Below are 22,622 nucleotides of genomic sequence, written 5' to 3'. Positions count from 1 at the left end.
TTAACCTACTGAGCCACCTAGACGCCTCTCATATAGGAACTTGTTAAAATGAGGATAAGAGTGTTCTTCTTGTGGTTTTAAATTGAAGTGCAAAATAATAAGGAAAAAATAAATGAAGCAAAGACAGCCGTGAAAAGTATTATAGGGGCACCTGGGTGGCTCAGTCGTTAAGCATCTGCCTTCAGACCGGGGCGTGATCCTAGGGTCCTGGGATTGAGCCCCGCATCAGGCTCCCTGCTCCACTGGGAGCCTGCTTCTTCCTCTTCCACTCCCCCTGCTTGTGTTCCTTGTCACTGGCTGTCTCTCTGTCAAATAAATAAAATCTTTAAAAATAAATAAATATTATACATGAGCTCCTTTTAATAGGGAGATGAAAAATTTAGAAAGATACATGTAAACCAAATGGGACAAAGGATGATCAGAGGAGGGCATCATTATGTGGGAGAAGGAGGCTGTGTATCTGAGCTAGTTAGAAGAAAGGGACTGTGTGAAGGGCTGGAATTAGCTAGAAGAAATGTGATCTATGAAGTCCTTAAATTCAGAGAATCCCTGTACAGGTCACCAAGACCTTATGGGGAAACAGCAAAATAACATTTCTTTTATTATCTTTGAGGTGAAGTGAACCAAAAAGCAGAGTTGGAGGAGAGGGCCTAATTGAGAGTGAACTGCATCTAACCCAGAGTGGCCCTGGCATCAGAGCTCCTTCCTCATGCAAATGACGTTGTAATGAGAAGAACAACATTCAAATTAGGAAAAGAATAGTTAGAGGCAGAGCCACAAAAGGTCTGGGAAGAAGTTTGAGAGGGATGTGGAGTACAAAATAGGAAGCTGTGAGAGAAAGAAGTTCTGTGAGAGTTAAATATAGAAGAGTTAACTTAATCTTACCAGAAGTTCTGCTGACCTGTTTCTTTCCCAGTGACTCTGGTCAAGTCAGTTGTGGGTAATAATAAATCATGTAGTTACCTCCCCTGGTTTACTTATTGGCATCATTTCCTTCAAGAACCCAGAACCTGGGAAAAACCAGAGTCCCATTCTTCTTGTATCTGGGAAGAGTGGACCTGATATTAGAGTAACCTAGGGGTCCTCTCACTTAGAATGATTTTCTTGTCTTTTCTGTTGCTCTGAATAGTTGGAGTAGAGAAAGGGGGTCAGCACCGGGTACTGAACCTTCCCAGATCAAAGTATCCAGTCCTTATCCCCAACAACCCCCACAATCTAATAGAGGACACAGAAATCTGCTGAAAAGCCTTAGAAACAATGACCAAACCTAGTAGAACTGAACCTAATAGACTGGTTGTGGTCTTGAAATATTACTTCCATTAAAAGAAACCAGGACAAAAATAAGTTCAACTGATTTTTGACAAAAATGCGAAAGCAATTCAGTGGAGAAAGGATAGGCTTTTCTACAAATGGTGCTGGGACAGTTGGACAACCATAGGCAAAAAAAAACAAAAACTTCAAACTAAGCCTTACACCTTAATCAAAATGGGTCACAGACCTGCATGTGAAAGATAAAATTATAAAACTTTAAGAAAAAGCATAGGAGAAAATCTTCAGGATCCAGAACGAGGTAAAGAGTTCTTTACCTCTGACTTGACACCAGAAGCACAATTCATAAAAGGAAAGGAAAAGTGTCAGGAATGTATTGCTAGTGAGGTACTAGCATAAGGATTAACAAATAGATCCGTGAGACAGAAACAGCCTAGAAATAGACCCACTCTACTGTCATGTGATTTTTGATAAAGGCAGCAGAGCAACCCAACTGGGGAGAGGAGGTTCTTTTCAACAAGTGGTGCTGGACTAACTGAACACTCACACAAAAAAATTAGTTTCAACCACTGCCTCTACCATAACAAAAATTAATTTATGATGGATCATAGGTCAAAATATAAAAGTTAAAACCACAAAGCTTTTAGAAGAAAATAAAATATCTTCATGACATGGGAATTAGCAAAGCTTTCTCAGTTAAAAGGGATCAGTCATTTGAAAAAGGTGAGTTAGACTTCATCAAAATTTAAAACTTCTCATCAAAAGACACCATCAAGAAAATGAAAAGATAAGCTACAGACTGGGAGAAAATGTTCACAGAACATATATCTGGCAAAGGATATATTAAAAAGTCCTATAATTGAATAATAAAAAGGCAACCCAATAAAAAAAAGTAGAAGATGTGAACACACCCCCTGAAAGGAGATACATGAATGGCATTAAACACACGAAAAAGTGTTCAACATCGTTAGTCATGAGGGAAGTGAAAATTAAAACCCAAATGAGATGCCATCGCATACCCACCAGAATGATAGAACTAGAAAGAGCAACAACAAGTGGTAGTGAAATTGTAGAGCAATGGTATTTCTTATACATTCTTGGTGAGAGTGTAAGATGGTGCAACTTGCTTGGAAAAAAGACCCAGCAATTCCACTTGTAAGTATTTACTCAAGATTTGTATAAGAATTTTTTGTGTGAGAATATTCACAGCAGCATTATTCATGATAGCCCCAAACTGGAAACAGTTCAGTCTTCTGTTTGCAGGTGAATTGATTTTTTAAAACTGCGATATATCATTATATTATACAATGAAATAACTACTCAGCAATAAAAAGGGATGAATCTCAAAAATGTTATACTAAGTGAAAGAAGCCTTAACACAAAAGAATACATACTGCCTGTTTCCATTTATATGAAATTCTAGAACAGACAAGCTAGTCCATGGTGGAAAAGTCACAACAGTGTTTGCCCCTTAGGATTTGGGGTAGGAATTGACAGAAAAGTCATGAGGGAATATTCTGGGGTGGTAGTAATATTCTATTTTTGATAACGAGTTGGAATTACATGTGGGAATACCTTCGTCAAGATTCTGCAGCTGCACGTGGTGTGCATGCCCGTGCCGTGGAGTCCACCTCAGCATTGTAAGGGAAAGAGCTAGTGATGCACGCAACTTGAATGGATCTCCAAGGAGTGATGCTGAGTGAAAAAAAGCCAATCCCAAGAGGTTAGGTGTACTGTATAATTCCATTTATATGACATCTTTGAAGTGACACCATTTTCGAAACGGAAGACAGATTAATGGTTGTCAGGGATTAAGAACTGGGAAGAAGCATTGGGACGGTAGGTGTGACTATGAAAGAGTAACATGAGGGATCTTGTGGTGTCGGAACTTTTCAGTGTCTTGACTCTGGTAGTGGATACCCGAACCTACACAGGTGATAAATTGTATAGAACGTAAGACAAACAGACACAAAAATGAGTCCAAGTAAAACTGGAGAAATCCAAATAAGGTGGTAGATCGTATGAATGTCACTATGCTGGATGTGATTATAGTTTTGCAAAATGTTACCACTGGGGAACACTGAAAAAGTATACAGGAGATTTCTCTGTATTATTTCTTTTAACTGCATATGAACCTACAATTATCTACAATTACCTCAATAAAAATTTCAATTAAAAATATTTCTGGGGCGCCTGGGTGGCACAGCGGTTAAGCGTCTGCCTTCGGCTCAGGGCGTGATCCCAGCATTATGGGATCGAGCCCCACATCAGGCTCCTCTGCTATGAGCCTGCTTCTTCCTCTCCCACTCCCCCTGCTTGTGTTCCCTCTCTCACTGGCTGTCTCTATCTCTGTCGAATAAATTTTAAAAATATATATTTCTTAGAGGGACACCTGGGTGGCTCAGTTGGTTAAGCGTCTGCCTTTGGCTCAGGTCATAATCCCAAGATCCCAGGATCAAGTCTCGCGTTGGGTTTCTTGCTCAGCGGGGAGCCTGCTTCTTCCTCTGCCTGCCACTCCCCCTGCTTGTGCTTGTGCATGCACTCTTGCTCTCTCTGACAAAATCTTTTTAAAAAATTTATTTCTCAGAGAAATGTCTAATACCATGTCTGGGCAGGAAATGTAAAAAGTGAGCCAGGAACATCTTGACATACCACATGGCAAGGAAGCTATCAAAGATTAGTGAGGTGGTGTCAAAATGATAGAGGAACCAAATTGAAGCCAAAGATGTCTCAATTTGAGCTTTAGTATGAATAGCAGTTTCAAAGACTTGAAACTTGTAAAATAGGTTTAAATCCATGAATTCATAATACTTTAAACACAGATTGGTTACCTTCAAAAAATAACAGAACCAACTCATTGTCTTGAAACCTGGGAAATGAAAGAGGCCTTTCCTAAGTGTACAGTGCAACTGGGTAACCAAATGGTAGTTGAAGAGAAGCATCTTCTAATATAATTACTTCAACAAAGAAATCAACCAAATGATACAGTTAGAATTATCACCATTTTGTTACCTCCAGGGAATTAATGGATCTAGGCACTGAGCATCAGTGGACACTAACATCAATAAGAGACAGCCAGACGTGTGGACTTTGCTGATGAAAACATACAATACCACGTGTAGCCTTGCTAAAGGGATTGCACCTGAGTCTGATCAAGCCTCTGGATCCAGCTGCCAATGTGCAGAAAATACAGACAACAGGGCAACAAGTTGAACTCTCCCGTGAGAAAGCATGCAGTCAGCAAAATTCAGACTGAGAAACTGGTCAGATGGTTGAGGTTCTTCAGCAGGCAACTTGTAAAGAAAAGAGAGGGATGGAAGGGGACCCTGTGGGTAGAATGAAAACCAAACACGTATCAAGCTAAAAACCTGAGGACAAAAGTAAAACTCTTGAATCTAAGGATGCATACTTAGGGGATAAAACCCCAAAGACCTAAGGAAGTGATTATTACAGAATCGGGAATATGTTCACCTTTGTGGGGAGGATTGGAATGGGGCTCATGGGGAGGCTTCTAGAGTAGCTAACAAAAGTGTTTCCTGATTTCGGCGGTGGTGAACAGGATGTTTGCCTTATAAAACAAATCACTATACGTTTGCTCCATGTACTCCGTTTTGATTCATACTGTAAAAAGGCTGTGTTAGAACTATTCTCTGGTAGCTATGGGAGGCCAGAAGAGGCACTTGATATCTGAGGAGAGAGGATGCAGAAAGGCCCCGCCAGCAAGGTGCCGTTGGGAGAGTAAGGGTAGGTGGGAAGAACTGTGATGAAACTAGAAAAATAGACCAGCTCATGAGCTGTCACTGGTACAGGTTTTATGCTGGACGCCATGGGGCGCCATGGAGGAATTCTAAGCTGACAAGTGGCATGCCCACATTTAGGTTTTAGAAAGCTTCCCTTGGTGGCTGTATGTGAAGTGGATTGGATGGAGGAGGCAAGACTGGTTCTAGGGAGACCAGTTGAGAGTCTACTGTGGTAATCCAAACTAAAGACAGTGAGGCCGGAAACAACTCCGTGACAGAGAGAGGAGAGAGGAAAGGACTAATTTGAGAGTGCTTAAGGAGGTAGGAACCCATGGCTTGAGAGAATATCTGGGAGAGAGCGGAAGAGAAATCAAGGAGGTTTCCCTAGTTACTGACAGGGGTGGCAAGGTGGAAGATGATGGTCTCATTAACTGGCACATGTAGTGCAGGCCTGGAGAGATGATAATCTACACTATTTTGTAACTTGACATAAAGTTTACGTACAATAAAATGCACAGAACAGAAGCATGCAATCCAGTGAGTTTTTTCAGATGCGTACACCCATGTGACTAACATGGCAGTGAATATGTAAACGTTTCCTTCGCTTCTGAAGTTTCCACGCGACCCCTTCAAGGGCTGTTCTGATTTTTAGCACCATAGATTATTTTGTTTTTGAACTTCACCTATATAGAATCCTGAAGTATGTTGTCTTTTGCAACTGGTTTCTTTGCTTAACATATTTTTGTGGCTTACCTGTCTATTGTATATATTAGCAGTTCATCCCCTTTTACTGCTGAATAGTATCACATTGCACGAATACACCACAATTTGTTTATCTACTCCTCTGGTGATGGACATATGGGTTGTTTCCAGTTTTTTTTTGTTTGTTTTGCTATTATGAATAAAGTCTCTGTAAACATTCTCATATAAATCTTTGTGTACATGTACATTTTTATTTGAGTAAATGTCTAGGAGTGGAATTCCTGGGTCATAACATAGATATGTGTTTAACTGCAGAAGAAACTAATAAATGGCTTTCTAAAGTGATTGTAGTATTTTATGCTCCTACCAGCAATGTATGAGTTCTGGTTGCTTCACATCTCGAAGCTTTGATGCTTTCAGTGTTTTTTCGTTTCAGCCATTGTAGTGAGTGTGACACACACATCTATCTCATGGTTTTAATACAAATCAAGTAATGAATAGTAATGATGTTGAACATCTCTTGAACTTATTGGCTGTTTTTCTTTTGTGGGGTTTCTGTTCAAACCTTTGCCTATTTTTTGTTGAGTGGTTTTTATTATTGAGCTATAGGATTTCTTGATATAATCTGGATATAAGCCCTTTGTCCTGTATGTACAGTGCAAATATTTACTCCCATTCTTTCACTTATCTTTTCATTTTCTCAATGATGTCTTTTGATGAGCAGAAAATTTTAATTTTGAGAGACCGGTTTATTATTTTTGTCTTTTATGATTAGTGTTCTCAGAAATCTTTGCCTATCCTGAGGTTGCATATTTTCTTAGGTTTTCTTTTCTTTTTAAAAATTTATTTATTTTAGAGAGAGAGAGAGAGAAAATGTGTGTCTCCCTGGGGAGAGGGAAGGGCAGAGGGAAAGGGAGAATCTCAAGCAGACTCCCTGCTGAACACAGAGTCCTAAGTGCGGCTAGATCCTGTGATCCCCAGATCATGACCCAAGCCAAAACCAAGAGTTGGACGCTTAACCAACTGAGCCACCCAGGTGTCCCTTATGTTTTCTTCTAAAAACTTTATAGATTTGGTTTTTGTATTGAGGTCTAAAATCCATCTTAAATTTTTGTACATAGTATATGTCAGAAGTTCTTTTTTTTTTTTCATATGAATGTCAAGTTTTTCCAGCATCTTTTGGTGAAAAGGCTTTTGTTTATCCATTGAATTGCATTGATATTTTGTCAAATTGGTCTGTTTCTAGACTCTATTTTCCTTATACCCATACCACACTGTCTGGCTGGTATGTTGAAGGAATCTAGATTATGTTGTTTATTTTTTTTTTGAGTGTTAAGTTACTGGCAGAACCCTTTGATTCTGTCAGGCTTGCTTTTATTCTCCTAATTTGAATCTGTTCCTGTGGCATATCCTTTCTGAGTCTCAGTGTGAACACTGTCTGTTCTGGGCTGGACTACCGTTATCTCCCAGATTTGCGTGATCTCTAGTATCACCATTTACCCCATAACAGGCAATCTCTGCTAAGTCCGATGAAAGCATTCCCTGTGCATGTGCAGTCCGGCTCTGAGCCAAGAAAGTGCCCACCCACCCCACCCTGCCTCACAGAGTCCAGCCACTTGAGCATCACAGAGCTCAGATCTGCCTGCTCAGCGAGACCGCCATTCTGCTTGGGTGCCATCTCCCTACCCCACAATGAGAAGGTACCCCCGGATGAAAGCTAGAGCGGTCACAAGCTCCCCTGCTATGTTTCCCTTCTCTCAAAGATGATGGTCCTGGGGCGCCTGGGTGGTGCAGCTGTTGAGCGTCTGCCTTCGGCTCAGGGCGTGACCCCGGCGTTGTGGGATCGAGCCCCGCATCAGGCTCCTCCCCTGGGAGCCTGCTTCTTCGTCTCCCACTCCCCCTGCTTGTGTTCCCTCTCTTGCTGGCTGTCTCTATCTCTTTCAAATAAATAAATAAAATCTTTAAAAAAAAAAATGATGGTCCTGTGCAGTTTACTGTTCAATGCCTGAAAGTATATAGTCAGTCCAACTTTATAGTTTTCCTGGCAGGAGGGAGAATCTAGTCCCAATTATTTTGTAATGGCCTGAAATAGAGAAGTTGAGGTTCAGTTTTGGATATAATGCTGAGTTTCTAGTATCTGTGGAACATCCAAGTAGAAATGTTCAACCGGCAATTGAGTGTGTATGGCAAGCTTGAGAGAGACTATTGGGCCTGGAGATTCGAATTTTACAGTTGAAGCCAAGGGAATGGATGTGATCACCTAGCTATAATTACCTTCTTAGAATAGTTAGAGAAGGAGTAGAAGAACAGTTTTCTCTCAAAAAGCCTGAAAAGATATGGCTAAAGAAGGAGGCAAAGAACAGGAGACATGGGTATCACGGAGACCACTGGGAATAAAGCAGTGTTCGTGTGGGGGAGTCACAGCTACCAGGAACCCGACCTTTGTTCTGTGATGCTTACCAGTCCAGAGCCTAGCTTTTCTTCAGTGCTGTCAAGGACTGAGTAAAGTCTTACTAGGTGGTTGTTATAGAAAAACCTACATACCCAGGCCCTAATACCAATCTGTAGAGTTAAAGCCAGACCTGTTATGATGAAGCTCAGAATTCTTGTGGACATAATCACACATCTGTGCTTCTAGCCTTCCTGGCCGGAAAGCTGACAGGTATGATCATCATGCCCATAAAATGGAGAGGAAAACCAAGGCCTTGAAGAGTTTAACAACTTGATTGCAGTCTGTTGTGAAGTCTGCCCTGTTTCCAACTTTAGTTTCTAGTTGCCTAGAGACTTTATAGGGTTTCAGACTTGGAAGTTGCTCTAGGTCATCTAACACAGTCCCCTTGTGTTTTAGGTGGGGAAACGGACGTCGTAAATGAGAGGGCTTTAGCTAGGTATAAATAACAGTAATTCAATGAAGCCAACTTGAGCAAAAAGAATTTATCACAGGAGTACAGAGCTGGCTGATAGAATTCAGAAGGCAAAGATAAAGCTGAGTTTTGAGCATAGGCTGAAGCCATGACCTGGAGTGCTACAGAGAAACTGGGATGCCCCTGGTTTCTGCCCTTTTCTCTGTTTCTGTCTCTTATTCATTCTTCTCTCAACGTAGACTAACTTCTTCTGCCCCAGCCCACGCCAACCCCCTGCAGAGAAAAATGGTTACCAGCAACTTTTCCTGAGTTTATATCTTAGGGAAGAAGCCATTCAGACTCTTCCATTCAGGAAGGAAGTCAACCTGATTCTAGAATTGCAACTCCTATTCCTCTGTAGACCTCAGTGGCCCAGTTGGAGCCATCCAGAGTCCAACTCTTTGCTGCCAAGGGTCTGGGGTAGTATTGGTCTACAGACATAGCTACCAGGGAGCCCTGCTTCTCTAAATATGTGGGGTAAATTGTTGGGGGGGGGGAGCAGAGAGCAAGGGGGCAGATGGCTGGGCAGCCAGTAGGGTAGGTGTTTAGGATAGTAGGGTTGCATTGGTAACCAGTAGCAGAGCCAGGACCAAAACCCACAGCCTCTGATCCAGCATCAGTCTTTCCTGAGGCTGCCTTACATGGGAAAAGAGTGGTAATTATTTGATCTGGTAACAGGAGAGGCAGACAGATGGACACTCACTGCCTCAGTCTTATTCCTCTTAGTGTGAAGAAATAGAGGTCCCTTCCCTGGGAGTTTAGGGAATCCAGAGCTCTAGAACTGTAGCCAAGGGTGGGTTCCCTCCGTACCAGTCCAAAATCTCAGTGATGAGTCGTAGAAACCCAAGTCAAACCAGCTTAAACAAAGAAGGGTATTTATTAGAAGGTCATTAGGTACCTCATAGAACTGAAGAAAGAACCGAAGATTGCAGGGCAGCTCCAGGAATCTTGAATCAGTACCATCAGGACACATACACATGTGATCACTTTTTTTCTTTCTTTTTTTCATTTTTTATCTTTCATCTCTTCATTCTGCTTGGCTCTGGTACTACAAAGTGGGGAACATGGCTGACAGCAGTTCGGGGGTCATACCCGTAGAGTGTCTGACCAAGAGAAAAGAGTCTTCCCTGCTGACTCCAGGTAGAAAAATCCCAGAGGAGAATTCTTTTTTTTTTTTTTTTTTAAAGATTTTATTTATTCGACAGAGATAGAGACAGCCAAGCGAGAGAGGGAACACAAGCAGGGGGAGTGGGAGAGGAAGAAGCAGGCTCATAGCAGAGGAGCCTGATGTGGGGCGATCCCATAACGCCGGGATCACGCCCTGAGCCGAAGGCAGACGCTTAACCGCTGTGCCACCCAGGCGCCCCCCAGAGGAGAATTCTAGTTGAGGGGATGGAGTCCCATGATGGGCCTTGTGCACTTGCACACCCTTGGGGTCAGGAGAAGGCAGGGAATATTTCAAGAAGGGAGAGCAGTAAGCAGGGTCAGCAAAAAAACTCTTTTGTGTCTGTCTCCCAGGTGACCATGGAGGCTGGCGGCCTCCCCCTGGAGCTGTGGCGCATGATTTTAGCCTACCTGCACCTGCCCGACCTGGGCCGCTGCAGCCTGGTATGCAGGGCCTGGTATGAACTGATCCTCAGTCTCGACAGCACCCGCTGGCGACAGCTATGTCTGGGATGCACCGAATGCCGCCACCCCAACTGGCCCAACCAGCCTGATGTGGAGCCTGAGTCTTGGAGAGAGGCCTTCAAGCAGCATTACCTTGCCTCCAAGACGTGGACCAAGAATGCCCTGGACTTGGAGTCCTCTGTCTGCTTTTCTCTATTTCGCCGGAGGAGGGAACGCCGTACCCTGAGCGTAGGGCCAGGCCGTGAGTTTGACAGCCTGGGCAGTGCCTTGGCCATGGCCAGCCTGTATGACCGAATTGTGCTATTTCCAGGTGTGTATGAAGAGCAGGGTGAAATCATCCTGAAGGTGCCCGTGGAGATCATAGGCCACGGGAAGTTGGGTGAGGTGGCCCTGCTTGCGAGCATCGATCAGCACTGCTCCACCACACGCCTGTGCAACCTTGTCTTCATGCCAGCCTGGTTCTCACCCTTCATGTTTAAGGTGGGTGCCCACATCCAGATGGGTGGCCTCTCCGGTCCTGACTTGGACCTCTTCTCAGTGGGTTTGTAACCCCTTTTTTGTTGGAATTGAGGGTTTTGTCATTGTTCCTGTAATACACTCCTCTGAGTTCTGCACCAGTTGAGAAATGGATAAGGGATCAGTAATGACCAATATTCTGCTTTATTCCTGGCAAAACTGTATAAAAAAAAAATAAGCCAAGGACTCAAGACCCAAACTGCGTTGTATTTCTTCCCTTCTACACTGGATGAACTGGCACCACAAGTGGAGTAGCTGAGGGGAAAGTCAGGTCCAACGTATGCCACATGGTGACCGGAAGCAGGAAGCACTCCATGCCCAGAGACGGCCAAATCCAGGGGAGGCTCTGCAGGACCAATGACCTTTAGCACATTAGCCCCACCCTGTGGAGAAGGGTCAGGGAAAGTCAGGCTTTTACCAAGGATGACTGGGGAGAGGGTCATGAAATACCAGCCCAACACTTATCTTCTAGGAACACAGAGGACAGCTGTATTCAAAGCAGAGTATGTATTGACATATTGGTAGCTCCTGGCAGAAGAGTCTACAGCTTTACATTGCCTAGAAACATTATAATATCTGGACTGCAGACCTAGTCAGTAATGATTATATTGCCACTATTACTACCAGTCACAACACATTGTGTCTTGGGTTTATAATGATCATCATATGACCAGTGACGTACGGTGCACTTACCATGTGCCTGGTGTATGCTTTCCAGCCATTAGTAAGAGGGGTAGTGCCATCTCCCTTTATACATGAGCAAACTGAGGCTCAGCAAGATTAAGTGACATACCCAGGCCTCAGACGTAGTAAGGGACAGAGCTAGGATCCAAAGCCTATATTTGTAATCTAGGTGACTTTCCATCTGTGACTTCATTTGATCCCCACAACAAACTTTTGTAGTAGACAGTAGACATGCTATCCCCATTTTGCCAGTTATGGGCACTAAAGCTCAGAGATGCTAAGTAACTTCCTCAGGTGGATAATTAGGCTAGAACTCAATTTCTAAGTACTTTTGAAATTACATTGTGCTGGATTCCTTGGAAACTTAAAAGCCTGCTTTTTAGGCCTGGAATGTTTCAGAAGGACTGATGAACAACTCCTGTGCTTGTCTGCAGACCCAGAAGAAGAGTTTGATTCAAGACCCCTCACATTTCATACGACATTTACTCTTATAGTAATAGGTTCGGTTCAGCTTCTCCTCTCCCCCCTCACCGCCCCCCCCCCCCGGCCCGTGCAGCATCTGCTCAAGGGGTGGGGCCTGGCATATATTAGCATCAATCTGCAATCGTCTTTTAACTGAAAACAGGACAAGGGGCTAGGATGACCTTGCCTGTAGAATGCAAAGGCCAGAGTGATTTCACAGTGGTTTTCAGTTACTTCTGAGCAGAACCCCAGCAATGGCTTTGCTTCTCCAGAGAGCTGGTGTTCATCTACAGGGAGGACCCAGTAAGGGAAATAGACTTGAATTGCAGCAAGAAAAAATTAAGTTAGCCATAGGGAAGAGCTTATAGGGGTTAAGGTGAGTAAGTTCTGGGCCAATCTCCAGGGTGCTCACTGCTAGAGAATGTAAAAACTGTTCAGGGGCGGATGTGTCTGGATTACTCAGTGGGATCATGATACACTTCCTCATTTTATGGTTCAAATCCGTCTGATGGAATTTAATGTGAAATCTCGAAACAGTTCTTTTTCAGGAATGTAGAGTAGCTGGGCTTCTCAGCCAGGCCTAGGAGCTAAGGGGCTCAGGTGAGTGGTGTGTGGGATTCAGCACTTCCCCACCCCAGAGGAGTCTCTGTTCTTTGTGTCCCTGGCCCCAGGTAATGGGAGCTGATTTTTAGTGGGTGCCAACTTTGTACCTGGCTCTCTACCTTGTGCTTTGGTAGCTGGCAAGCCCCCTGTTGGATACAAAGAGCCTTGGAGAGATGAAGTCCTATCCAAAGTAACACACTTGAAAGAGGCAGAGCTGGAAGTTATCCCGTGCAGTCCGACTCCAGAGCCCATCATAACTCCTGCTCAGTACTGCCTGGCCATGGCAGCATACCTTGTCCCCCTCTTTAGCAACACAGCCTGCTGCCCTTTGCTGTGACGCGCACACACACACGCACACACACACACACACACACACACACACGTTGTCACACAGGCTGGACTCTTTCCCAGAACCTGTAGCTGGGCCTCCGCAACTGCCTGTTGCAGCCCAGCCAGGGCTCAGCCCCTCCTGGCCTGTCTTCTGTCAGCTTCTGCCTGGCTCTGTCCTGAGTTCAGATGCCAAGCTGGTGTTCTATGGGGTGCTGCAGGGCTGAGAGAGGATGGTAAAGAGGTGTGCTGAAGGGGTGAAACCTAGTGAGACACCTCACTATCTCACACTTTCTTCGTGTAACCGAGATACCGAGCTGGGACTCCCTCACCCTTCAGGGGTCACAGTAAAGTTGTGATCAAATCCCAGCCAATTCTTGGGTTTATAAAAGTCCAAGGCCCTCCCTGTCATTCCTGATCATCCTGGAGTGATGCTTGCTCTGGTGGTTCACCTCTTGTGTTACTGTGTTGACACCATCTCACCCAGCATCCCTGTGAGCATCCAGCTTCCTCACTCTTCCTCATCTTCACCCCTCAAAGTTCATGTTCTCACTAGACACTAATTGAGTATTGGGAGAATTTACTTTGAGATTTGAGGTCTTTAGGAAGGACCCTGTTGCAGAGTGTGAACTTTTTGGCCTTTATCCATTTCCAGTCTCTCTGGGACTGGAAGGAGGGAAAGGCAGGCAACTCCAAATTATCCTCCCTCTGCTGCAGAGCAGCTTCCTGTTCTTGTGCGGGGGGCTGACACATGCCCTTTGGGGAGGAGGAGAACAGGATCAGCAGGACAAATGGCCTCTCCAAGCTCCACCCTCCTTAAAGAGCAGTTAGAGTACTGACTAGCAAAACAATTCTTATCCCTGTATCAACCACTTTCTCTTTTCTGTTTCTCAGACAACATCGGGTCATGTCCAGTTTGACAACTGCAACTTTGAGAATGGCCACATCCAGGTCCATGGCCCAGGCACCTGCCAAGTGAAGTTTTGCACCTTCAAAAACACCCATGTTTTCCTGCACAATGTGCCCCTGTGTGTCCTGGAAAACTGTGAATTTGTGGGCAGTGAAAACAACTCTGTGACTGTTGAGGGCCACCCATCTGCAGACAAGAACTGGGCCTACAAGTATCTTCTAGGGCTTATCAAGTCTTCACCCAGTGTTCTCCCCACAGAGGACTCGGACTCTCTAATGTCCCTAGACCTGGAGAGTAGGGACCAGGCTTGGAGCCCAAGGACCTGTGACATTGTCATTGAGGGCAGCCAAAGCCCTACCAGCCCAGCTTCTACCTCCCCAAAGCCAGGCTCCAAGGCTGGCTCACAGGAGGCAGAGGTGGGCAGTGATGGGGAAAGGGTGGCACAGACCCCAGACAGCAGTGATGGAGGCCTGAGTCCTAGTGGTGAGGATGAGGACGAGGACCAGCTCACGTACAGATTGTCCTACCAAGTGCAGGGCCCACGCCCTGTACTGGGGGGCTCCTTTCTTGGCCCACCACTTCCAGGAGCATCCATTCAGCTGCCCAGCTGCCTAGTGCTGAACTCACTGCAGCAGGAGCTGCAAAAGGACAAGGAGGCCATGGCACTGGCCAGCTCTGTGCAGGGCTGCCTCATCCGCAAGTGCCTCTTCCGGGACGGGAAGGGAGGTGTCTTCGTTTGCTCCTATGGCCGAGCCAAGATGGAAGGAAACATCTTCCGGAACCTGACTTATGCAGTGCGGTGTATACATAATAGCAAGGTGCTGTCGTAAAGTTTACTCCGCAGACCCAAGAGGCCTTATTGGGTCATTAGTAACATGATTTTGATTAATGGGGCTGTTTTGCATTTTTTTTAATCATCTTTTCAGCTTACAACACACCCTTGCCTTATGTCCGTCATCTGATGTGTACAGAGAGAAACTATTCTTCTCATTTTACAGGCTCAGAGGGGAAATGTGACACTCTCAGGGTCACACAGCAAGTTAGTGGCAGACCTGGGACTAGAACCCAGGTCTTCCACCACCTTTCACTATGTCATGCTACTTCTCAAACATGTCCCCAAGTCTTAGTAGAAGGAACAAGGGCTCTTTAGCCTGGGTGAGAGAAAATTGAGGGACACGTGATCACTGGCTTTGATCCAAACTGGAGAAGGCTTCCCAGAAAAGGGGTCTAAGCTGTGTAGGATGAGTAGAGGACAGCCAAGGAAAGGTGTAGTGAAAGGGTGCAGAGTGAGGGCATTACAGGCGGCCAGAATGTTCTGTGCTGGGGCCTGGGTGTGAGGCTGTGTGCTGAGGATAGTGGAGTGGTTGAAAATGAGGCAGGGCTCACCTCGCCCCGGGCCTGGAAAGCCCCTTTGAGAGACATTGATACTTCATGCTAGAGCAGTCCGTCCTGCCACTGATGCCGTCATGACCCTGCAGGCTCTTCGGGGCGCCGCAGGACAGTCCACAGATCCTGCAAACCGCTGAGCACAAGAAAGGCTTCTGAAAGGAAAGCCACAGCCTTTCGGAAGAAAGTGTGGCGTAGCTCCTGGGTTTGAGTCTTACCTCTGCACTGACTCACCACATTGTTACCGTCCTCTTCTATAAAATGCAACTAAGCATCCCTGCCGTACATCTCTCACTGGGGTTTGTGAGGATCCAATGCCTCAATATTGGCAGAGCACCTAGTAAGCTGAAGGGCATCGTACACGTGTCATATGTGAGTCTTGCAGATCTCTGCAGGCTGCTAGAATGGTTAAACAATCACATTTAATTGCATTTTGCCAGCCCATTTCCAAAGAGGATTTTAGGTGGTGTTCCCTGAAAGAACATCAGACTACTATATAGGGAATAAAAGATAATGGTCAGATCAAAAGGATGGGTGATAGTTTTGCTCTCAGGTACCACGATGAAAGGATCTGGCTGAGCCCCCAGGAGGGTCTTCCCTCTTGCATAGTTATTAGGAGTGTGGCTTCTGAGTCAAATTCTGACTCTGCCCCTTATTAGCTATGTGTCCTTCAGACTAACGATACTCTCTGCCTCCAAGATATGATAAGGATCAACTAAGGTCATACATATAAAGTGGCACAGAGCAAGTGCTCAACAGATATTTTTTTGCTTATTTTTTTAAAAGCTCTATAACAGGGGCGCCTGGGTGGCACAGCGGTTAAGCTTCTGCCTTTGGCTCAGGGCGTGATCCCGGTGTTATGGGATCGAGCCCCACATCAGGCTCCTCTGCTATGAGCCTGCTTCTTCCTCTCCCACTCCCCCTGCTTGTGTTCCCTCTCTCGCTGGCTGTCTCTATCTCTGTCGAATAAATAAATAAAATCTTTAAAAAAAAAAAAAAAACTCTATAACAGTCCGCTGTGAGAGGTGCTGTGATAGAGGTGCTGTGCGTGGCACAGGAGCCCAGCCTCCAGGAAAGGTTTCCTGGAGGAGCAGTGCCTGGGGCTGAGTTGCCCAGGAGGAACAGGAGCTGGCAGGGTGAAGCTGTGAGACAGCGGAAGTGTGCTTGAAGGCCAGATGTAAGAAGGGACACCACACTTTCAGGGAGTTAGGAATAATTCAAGCAGCCAGAGCATGAGCTGAGGTCTGCGACAGGAGACCAGGGAGTCAGCAGAAGTCAGCTAGCTGCGGCACGGAGGTCTTGCCACAGAGATTGGAGTTTGCCGTGAAAGCAAGGGAAACTCTGACATTTAAAGCAGGGAGAACTGTGGTCAGATCTGTATTTGGAAAGCTCATCCGCCAGCTATCTGGGGAATGGAATGGAGGGGAACAAGACTGGGAGCAAGATTAGTAATGGGCAGTGGAAAATTGTGGTCCGGAGATGGAGAAGAGGGGACAGGGCATTCTGGAAAGGTAGAAGGGAGGACTTTAGGAGGGAGCAGTCAAAGGCGTGAGGCCTGGGTTTCTGGCCTGAGTGGCAGAGGCAACAGCAGGAACACGGGAGGTTAGGGTGTGGAAACAGAGATGCTGAGTTTGGGGCATTTCCAACATCTAGCAGAGATGCCATCTGGTTACCTGGGTCTGAAGCTTTGGGGAGAAATGTGCCCTGCCAGGCCGACTTGGAGCAGTGAGTTGGGAGTCATCTAAAAGGAGAAATGGAAAGTTACGCAGCCTTACTTGTAGCCCTTTTAAGCTATTGCCCCCAGGGGCTTTGGGCAGGAATCGTGCAGCCTATAAATCCTTAGTAAGTGTCTAGCAAGGAACCTAAGAAACTGATATTCAGGATTTTTGACTTAAAAAAAAAAATCCATGTATCTCATGAGTACCCAGCATCAGGTACAACCATATGCTGAGTGACATTCATACAGGGAGCTGTGGGCGGGGGTGCCGGGCTGCTGAGCCGGTCCCATGCCCAGGAGCAAAGCCTTGATCCGGTGGCCAGACGGAAGCCCCCCGTCCCTGCCCTCTAGAACATCCCTAGAAGAGTAGGGCCGGCAGAACAACCCCAGTTGCTTCGGGCTCCACAAAGAAAACTGATGTTTTTCTTGCTGTTTCGTGTATCTTGTATAGAGACTGAGGTCAATCGCATTTATGTGGGGAGATGGGAGATGGGCATACCTCTTCTTTTGCCAGGCCTTTAGAGGACCAGGTTTTGGGTCAATCTAGTGAGGATGGAGCTGGTTTGGGTTTTGTTATCATTATCCTCCAAATACTTTAGGCTTCATGTTCTTTACCTTCTGCTGGTTTGCCCGTAGGCTTTGCTCTGCTCCTCAGAGAGGGCTGTCTCCACGGCCTGGCCCTCCCAGCAGCAGGCAGCTTTCAGCGTGGCGCTGCCCTGGTGCTAGGGTTTCTGTCGTGTACCGGTTTGTCCTTAGTCTTAGGTAGGTGCTCTGTCTGTGGGTCTTGGAGGTAGGTCCTTTCCAGTGGTCCTGCCTCACCCCCAGCAAGAGGGGGCTCTAATGATCAGGGCCCAAGGTGGGGTTTTTTCTTTCCCTTCCTTGAGAGTGACACAGTTTGCTGCCCTTCCGCCAGCTGTGTCAGGCTTGTTTGGCCGGAAAGTTGGGACGAAAACTCCAAGAGGGGCTTAGTGCTTTTCCCACAGTGGCTGTGCTAGCTTTGCCCCATGCCTGCGCCATGAGGGAGGCTGTCCCCAGTCTTTCCCCGTGAGTGCCTAGCGAGGACCATGGAGAAGTGAAGACACACCTGCTCCCAGAGTTTCCGCACCCTCACACTAGTTCACCCTTGGCCATTAACAGTTTGCTAAAACTCGTAGCTGGATTCTTACAGGTTCGTGAGGCACCTGCATCTGTCAGGCAAGCACGTGCTCGCATCTCGTCTCTTGGGAAGTACCTGTTTTCCTTGGATTTCAGGCTCGTTGGTTGTCCTGCCACCTCAGTTCTCTGATGGGTTCAACAAAGAGTCTGTGTTGTTGTGTATTTTCTGATTCTATTCTTGAAAGCGTGGGAGCAATGAATGCTCTTACCAACTTCCTCTATCCTAAACAGAAGGCTTCTCCTTGAACCTGTACTTCTGTTCTACTTTCTCTCTCCCAGACTTTTACTTTAGTGTAATATATCGTTTATCCTAACGTAATATATTTTTACTATTAATACATAGCTGCTTAAAATAATACAAATATATTCTGAATTTTTAATATGCTTATTAAATAGGGAAAGAAAATGTAAGTGGCAATACATCCCCTTAAATAAGCTGTGTGCTGGGTTGTGGTACCTTGTTTAAAGGAAGCTTCCTTGTACCAATACTTGTAATTGTCCCGTAGTTTGGAGTACCAGTGGTTTTTCCACCCATGGATCGTACACCCAGGAAAGATTCAGAATGGACAAGAATAGGACTTTGTCTTACGAAGTGAAAGAGAAGGTGGGAGGTTATTCTCAGGTACTTTCTCAAGCAGGTGAATTTTAGCAAAGGCACATGTGGGAACTTGATTCCATTCATTGTAGCTGTGCCCTTGAAACCTGGGGAGATCTTCGTGTAACCCCAGTCCACATAGAGTTTGAAGACCACCAAATCCCATCTTCTCTGAGGGGCCCTTCTCTGAGGGGCCCTTCTTTTTTTTTTTTTTAAGATTTTATTTATTTATTCGACAGAGATAGAGACAGCCAGCGAGAGAGGGAACACAAGCAGGGGGAGTGGGAGAGGAAGAAGCAGGCTCATAGCAGAGGAGCCTGATGTGGGGCTCGATCCCACAACGCCGGGATCACGCCCTGAGCCGAAGGCAGACGCTTAACCGCTGTGCCACCCAGGCGCCCCTGAGGGTCCCTTCTATCCCATCATCCAGTTATTCTGCTCGCAAGTTGTGAATACGGGGCACAGGGCCAAGCTTCAGTCCAGGTTTTATTTTAAAAAAACCACTGCGGTTGGTAAGGAGCCTGCGGGGCAAAGCCAGGCAGGGCACGGAGCTTGCTTTGCTCCTGGGAGCACACAAGGTGGGGAGGGGTGGTTCTTGCCTGCGGATGGAATAGCAGATGGTAAGAAAAAGACTCAAGTGGTTCCCCAAGTGGTTTTTTTAAAAAACCTGTGACAAGAAAACAAATGGCTTTCTCTTTTCTGCCTAGATTGTCATGCTCAGGAATGACATTCACCGCTGCAGAGCGTCAGGCATCTTTCTTCGCTTGGAGGGCGGAGGCTTGATCGCTGGCAACAACATTTACCACAATGCGGAGGCAGGCGTAGACATCCGGAAAAAGTCCAACCCACTCATACTGGTACTTCTCTCTGTCTTCATGCTCTTTTCAGAGTGGCTCTTGGTTCTCAGACCTTTTCTGAGATTATTTAAACAAATGTTGCCATCTTGAGTTAATTTATTTGTTTTTAAAGATTTTATTTATTTGAGAGAGAGCACAAGAGGGGGAGGGTCAGAGGGAGAAGCAGACTCCCCGCTGAGCAGGGAGCCCAATGAGGGGCTTGACGCCAGGAATCCAGGATCATGAGCCAAAGGCAGGCACTTGACTGACTGAGCCACCCAGGTGCCCCGCCATCTTGAATTTATATTGCTTCCTGTTTGCAAGTGGTTCCTGCCCTTTTCTCTGTGTGTCCTTACGACTCTGTGCCTCCTCCTTTCTTCATGTATTAGGAGTGGCTTTGAATATGTCACCTCCCTGCAGTCTCCTTGTCAGTAAGAAACAGGACTGGATGGACAGGGAAATTTCACAGAATACTTCCTCAGCCCTGATAGGCTCTGGTTGGTTTTGAGTTTGATAAGAATAAAGATATATCTGCCCTACAAGTTACCTTGATCAAAAGTAAAGCACCAGGTTAGAGCATTCTTCACTATAAAAAGGACATTTAAGATATTTAGTTCTGAAGATTATTTGTTTCATGGATATTGTGAAGTCATGTGAGTTTGATTTTACACCAATGTGAAAGCCACTTAAGATGGTAGAGTATGGAGGGGCGCCTGGGTGGCACAGTCGTTAAGCGTCTGCCTTCGGCTCAGGGCGTGATCCCAGCGTTCTGGGATCGAGCCCCACAGCAGGTTCCTCCACTGGGAGCCTGCTTCTTCCTCTCCCACTCCCCCTGCTTGTGTTCCCTCTCTCACTGGCTGTCTCTGTCAAATAAATAAAATCTTTAAAAAAAAAAAAAAAAGATGGTTGAGTATGGGACCAGTGACATGAGGGAACAGCCCCCTTTTCTACTCTGGGCTTCCCTGAGAGTATATATCTACCTATTTATGGTTTAATCTTTTCACAACCCTGTGTGGTAGAATTATTATCCCCATTTTATAGATGAAGACATTGAGGCACAAAGAGACTAAGGATGTTGCCCCAAATCTACAACTAATGACAGCTGACAGGCAGTCTGACTCAGGGCTGATGTCCTTGACCCATTATATTAGACTGCCCTTACAAAAGCAGATGAAGGAAAGTTGCTAAGTATATTTGAAAAGACATGCCTAGCCAGTGTCCTCTTTCAGCCCCTCCTCTCACTGCGTTTCTGCCAGGCAGCTGGCATGTGATGCGCAGCCTTAGCTGAGGAAATGATTGCCACTGTTGTTAGATGAGAGGAGTTTGCCTTCCCGGGGACAGGGGACAGCCCAGTTTAGCAGGTGGAGGGGGAAGGGGGCGTTATGTTTCTGTCCTGGCTTCGTGAAAGGGGGCGGGGGATGGAAATGCCACTGCTTACGCTTCTCTCTCTCTCAGCTTTTCAACTTGTGAGGGATTTCTGTTAGGTAGTGGTTCCCCGGGTGAGTCTGCCAAATCCTTCAGTAGAAAATCTGGAAAGTGAATAAGAATAGGAGAGCTTACAGTGTGGAACGTTTTCAAGCAAGCTAGAACTTTGTTTTTGTGAAATCGTTTTGGAAGAGAAGCTGCTAACTTCCTGGTTTAAGCACAGGAATGTATTTAGGCTGTAAATTAACAGAGTGAAAGAATTTTATTATCATTTATTATGATCTAAAAATTTTGTCACTGTTCAAAAGCAGGTAACTGGGAAACACGAAAACTAAGTTTCAGACCTGGCTCTGCCACACACTGTATGACCCTGGGCCTACTTCCCCGTTTGTACAAAGAGATATTCGAAATAAATCTAAGGGTCTTTGTAGCACATACGCGTTCTGTGATCTCATGCCCCATGGACCAATCAGGCTCCCCCGAGCCTCACCTTTCAACAGGCCCTCCCTGAATGGGAAGTGAGGAATAGGAGCCGAACGGCTTCCCCGTTCCTGGAAGGTGGCCCGCTTGGGACTGTGCGTGGCCAACATTGTCCTGTGGTGGGGGCTGCCGTTCCCTGAGAGGTGAGCTCGCTGGCCCCTGGGTGGTGTGGCCCAGCTGGGGGATGGGGGGAGGGCTCTGGAGGCTCAGCAGCTTTCAGAGGCATGCCTTGCGGGTGGAGAGCAAGAGGCTGGGTGGTGCAGGCTCCTCTCTCTGGATTCAGCCGTGCGTGCAGAGTGGGGCAGCAGCGCAGTCCAGTCACGTGGTCGTATGCTAGCTCGGGGTCTTCAGTGGCGATGTTTTCTCCACTGTGCTCACCCTGGCCCTGCGGTGGGGCAGCGACTGAGCACTCTGCTTCTTGCTGGCTGGTCTGATCTGTTTTCTGTGCTGTCTCACGTTCCCTTGCAGTGTAACCAGATCCACCACGGCCTTCGTTCTGGCATTGTCGTCCTTGGCAATGGGAAAGGCATCATCCGGAACAATCAAATCTTTTCGAATAAGGAAGCTGGCATTTATATCCTGTACCATGGAAATCCAGTTGTGAGGTATGTATGCTGTACCCAGACCATCCTCACGCAGGGTCCCTTCTTTCTTCTCTGATCTCTCTCTTTCCTACACCCTGGCTTTCCTCCATTTGAAAACATTTTTGTTTACTAACACAACTGTATAGCAAAACAAGGAAAGACCAGACTCCATCCTGCTCCCACCGTAGTAACACAAGTGCTTTTGTTTGCATTCCCTTCCAGTTCGAGGTATAGCCATTCTATTCAGCAGACATTACTGAGCGCTTCTGATAATGATAATGAAGGTAAACAGGGGCACTCACCCCGGAGCTTCCTCTAGCATGGAGAACATGCTCTAAGATAGAGATGGCATAAAGGTTTTAACTCACCTGACCAGTCTGTTTGGTTGAAAGCAGCTACCTGGGATGCTCTGTTAAGATCTGGCCTCAGCACAAAAGCATGCCGTGACAGACTAGCGGGCCGAGCTGTAGGTGCAAGGGGACAGGGGCACTGGGGCACCGGGGAGCTGCCATCCCAGCTCGAATGCGGCAGACTGTGACAGATGCTATCGAGGTGGCACCAAAGAAGGGAATCATTCTCGAGACTAAGGGGATGTGGGACGGCCTCATTTCCAAGGGGGCTTGAGAGTTGGACTCAGAAATATGGGTAGGACGTGAACCGTCACAGAGATGGGGAGTGGACTTTCCTACTAAAGGAAAC

At 46.2% G+C, this 22,622-nt stretch overlaps 1 protein-coding gene across 4 annotated transcripts in view; it reads left to right on the top strand.

Moving 5' to 3' along the window:
* The window catches only part of FBXO10 (F-box protein 10), a 51,379-nt gene that overhangs the window by 14,897 nt on the left and 13,860 nt on the right, over positions 1-22,622 (top strand). For all 4 annotated transcript variants that reach the window (XM_034664132.1, XM_034664130.1, XM_002914942.4 and 1 more), the window contains 4 exons: positions 10,133-10,723; positions 13,730-14,563; positions 19,306-19,455; positions 21,808-21,944. In XM_034664132.1, the coding sequence (XP_034520023.1) occupies positions 10,139-10,723; positions 13,730-14,563; positions 19,306-19,455; positions 21,808-21,944 (1,706 nt within the window). In that variant the 5' untranslated portion in view covers positions 10,133-10,138. The remainder of the gene's footprint in view (positions 1-10,132; positions 10,724-13,729; positions 14,564-19,305; positions 19,456-21,807; positions 21,945-22,622) is intronic.

The sequence above is a fragment of the Ailuropoda melanoleuca genome, chromosome 7 (assembly GCF_002007445.2).
Source record: "Ailuropoda melanoleuca isolate Jingjing chromosome 7, ASM200744v2, whole genome shotgun sequence".
NCBI classification, from domain to species: domain Eukaryota; kingdom Metazoa; phylum Chordata; class Mammalia; order Carnivora; family Ursidae; genus Ailuropoda; species Ailuropoda melanoleuca.
Note: the sequence above shows the minus strand (reverse complement) of the source record. Positions and strands in the feature narration are given on the sequence as shown.